Source organism: Parus major, chromosome 18, assembly GCF_001522545.3.
Source record: "Parus major isolate Abel chromosome 18, Parus_major1.1, whole genome shotgun sequence".
NCBI classification, from domain to species: Eukaryota; Metazoa; Chordata; class Aves; order Passeriformes; family Paridae; genus Parus; species Parus major.
This window is the reverse complement of record NC_031786.1, coordinates 739,824-742,154: the sequence shown is the minus strand read 5'-3', so window position 1 is coordinate 742,154 and position 2,331 is coordinate 739,824. Positions and strand designations below refer to the sequence as shown.

Sequence of the window (2,331 nt, the reverse complement as noted above, 5' to 3'; positions counted from 1 at the left end):
CCCCTCCTGAGCACCCCTGACCCTGCAGCCCCTCCTGAGCGGGACAGCATCAGCACAAAGATGCTCTAAGCCAACCATGCCCCCTTGGAACTCATCTCTTACTTCTCTCCCAAATGCCAATGAACTGTTCCATGTGCTGGAAAACCTCCTCCAGGTGTCTGACGAGGATGTGGCCGCTGTGGATGTCATCAGTGACACTCGTGAGCACTGAGTCTGCTGTGGCCATCACACCCCTTGCTTCGTCTGTCAGTTTGTCCAGGAGGCTTCTGTTCGCTCCTGTTCCAGGAACAAAGCACTTCACATCACCCAGAAAACAAAACCAGGCAGAACCAGGAACGTTTCCATGCCATGGCACAGAGCCCTTCCATTCCCTCCTGAACCCCTCCTCAGGAGCCTGGGGACTCACACCACCCCCAGCCCCTCTCGCCTTTCTGAACAAAACCAGGATCTCAGGACAGCAATTGGGAAACTTTCCACGGAGAGCCCAGCCCCAAACCCTGTGGGGAAAGCAAAAGCCATTTGGATCTGATCCCTTGGCCAACTCTTTGGCACTTTTGTGCACCAATAACTTGTGAGAACGTCTCAGAGAAGGAAGTCATGGTCCACAAATGCTGAGGAAGCTGCAGTGGATGGGCACAAGAGGAGCAGTGTCTCACTCTTCCTTGGCCTCCCCTCTCCAAACCCAAGCTTTGAGATAGAGACTAAAACAAGAGCAGGACAATTTCTCTCTGCTGCTGTGTGCAGTGGCAGCAGTGAGGCAGGGAAAAGCTGCTCAGGGCCACCTAAAACCCAACTACAGACCTACCATTGAAGCTGAAGATATGTTTGATGTCAGGCCACGTGAGCAGGTGGTGCAGGATCTTATCAAAATCCTCCTCAGACTGGTCCCCCCTGACTGGCCACGACTTCACCATGACAGCAGACACGAGCTGGCTGAACTGGCCCATGTTGTAGGCAGAGATCCTCTCCAGGAGATTGCTCTGCACCTGCCAGGGCACACAGGGAGGGCAGGGCTGTGTCAGACTTTGGGGTCTCGCTGTGTCTGTGCCCCAGAACCGGCACTGACCCAGCGCTGAGGTGCATTCCAAACCAGCCCTGTGACACCTGACAGCAGAGCTCATGGTGGAAACACATCACAAACATTCCTCACAGACCTCATTTCCTGATTTCTCACTGATATATTTTCTGTTGTTGGTTTAACAAACAGCCCCCAGCAACTCAAGCAAGATCCACCTCCCCTTCTGCCACAAAGCACATCCCTATGCCACAGAACTGCTGTGGAATTCCACTTTTGTCTCTCCTCCCTTCCCCTACCAGGGCAAACACAATACCTGGCAAGCTGCAGTCACAGCCTCTGTGGCACAGCTCTGGAAGCACCAGCTGATGCAGGACTCCATCTCTGTGATTTGGTAGTACTGGCAGCAGTACACCAAGATTTGGTTCACTGGGGGCTCCTGAAGGGCAAAAGGAAGATTTCTCATCAACTCACTCTCCAAAGTGTTTCTCCTGGCAGCATGAAGCAGTGCTGCTATCAGGACAGTAAAAGGGACCTGAGCATCAGCCCATTTCTGAGGGCTTGAAAGAGAGATCAAACAAATAAATGCTTGGAAAATATTCTAATGATTTCCATCTAAAGTGTGTGATTACTTAATATTCACTTAATATAAGCCAAGCTCACAGCAAAAAATATTTGTTTCCTGATATCACCATGAAAATCAACGGCTTAAAGAAATGTGTAGCTGCTGTAGAAAGGAGGTGAGGAGATAGGCAGGCTCAGTTTGGGAGGGTTTTACACATGTGGAGTGCATCTGGGAGCATGAACAGCACATTTCTGCACAAGGAATGAAAAGAGAAGCACCAGCTTGGCTTCTCTGAGCCCTTGGGCATTCACTTTGCACTCGCTGGTTCTTAAAACTACCGAGGTGACAATTGCTCAGAGCAGGGATTTCCTCTGAAGCAGCAGGAGCTGAGCCAGGCCAGTGACACCGAGTCTGCAGCTGGGCCATTGTCAGGGCCAATTGCTGAACCTCCAGAGCCTGCTCCACAACAATGGGCTGGCCATTCTGGCAATTGGCATGGCCAAAAACACCGTGTTTGCCCCTGCTCCTGCTCCAAGCACAGCCCAAGCCACTGCAGCTGCTCTGGAGCACCAGGCAAAGCCTGGACTCTCCCCTACCTGCTGGATTCTTCTCTTCAGATCTGCAAGTAAAGTGCTCCTCCAGGTCTGGGTGAACTGCTCGTCTGGAAAGCTGAGAGCCACAAACTTATTCCAGGCCTGCAGGGGACAGGCAAAAAACCCAAACCACTGAGTGATGAGATTTAACAGAGAAG

At 51.7% G+C, this 2,331-nt stretch overlaps 2 protein-coding genes across 5 annotated transcripts in view; both read right to left on the bottom strand.

The window, feature by feature from the left end:
• The window catches only part of SLC26A11 (solute carrier family 26 member 11), a 27,021-nt gene that overhangs the window by 4,776 nt on the left and 19,914 nt on the right, over positions 1–2,331 (bottom strand). The gene's annotated exons all lie outside the window — the stretch shown is intronic.
• Positions 1–2,331, bottom strand: part of RNF213 (ring finger protein 213) — a 45,108-nt gene that overhangs the window by 30,912 nt on the left and 11,865 nt on the right. For all 4 annotated transcript variants that reach the window (XM_033518688.1, XM_033518689.1, XM_033518687.1 and 1 more), the window contains 4 exons: positions 2,177–2,275; positions 1,332–1,454; positions 806–986; positions 103–276 (listed from right to left, as the gene is read on the bottom strand). In XM_033518688.1, the coding sequence (XP_033374579.1) occupies positions 103–276; positions 806–986; positions 1,332–1,454; positions 2,177–2,275 (577 nt within the window). The remainder of the gene's footprint in view (positions 1–102; positions 277–805; positions 987–1,331; positions 1,455–2,176; positions 2,276–2,331) is intronic.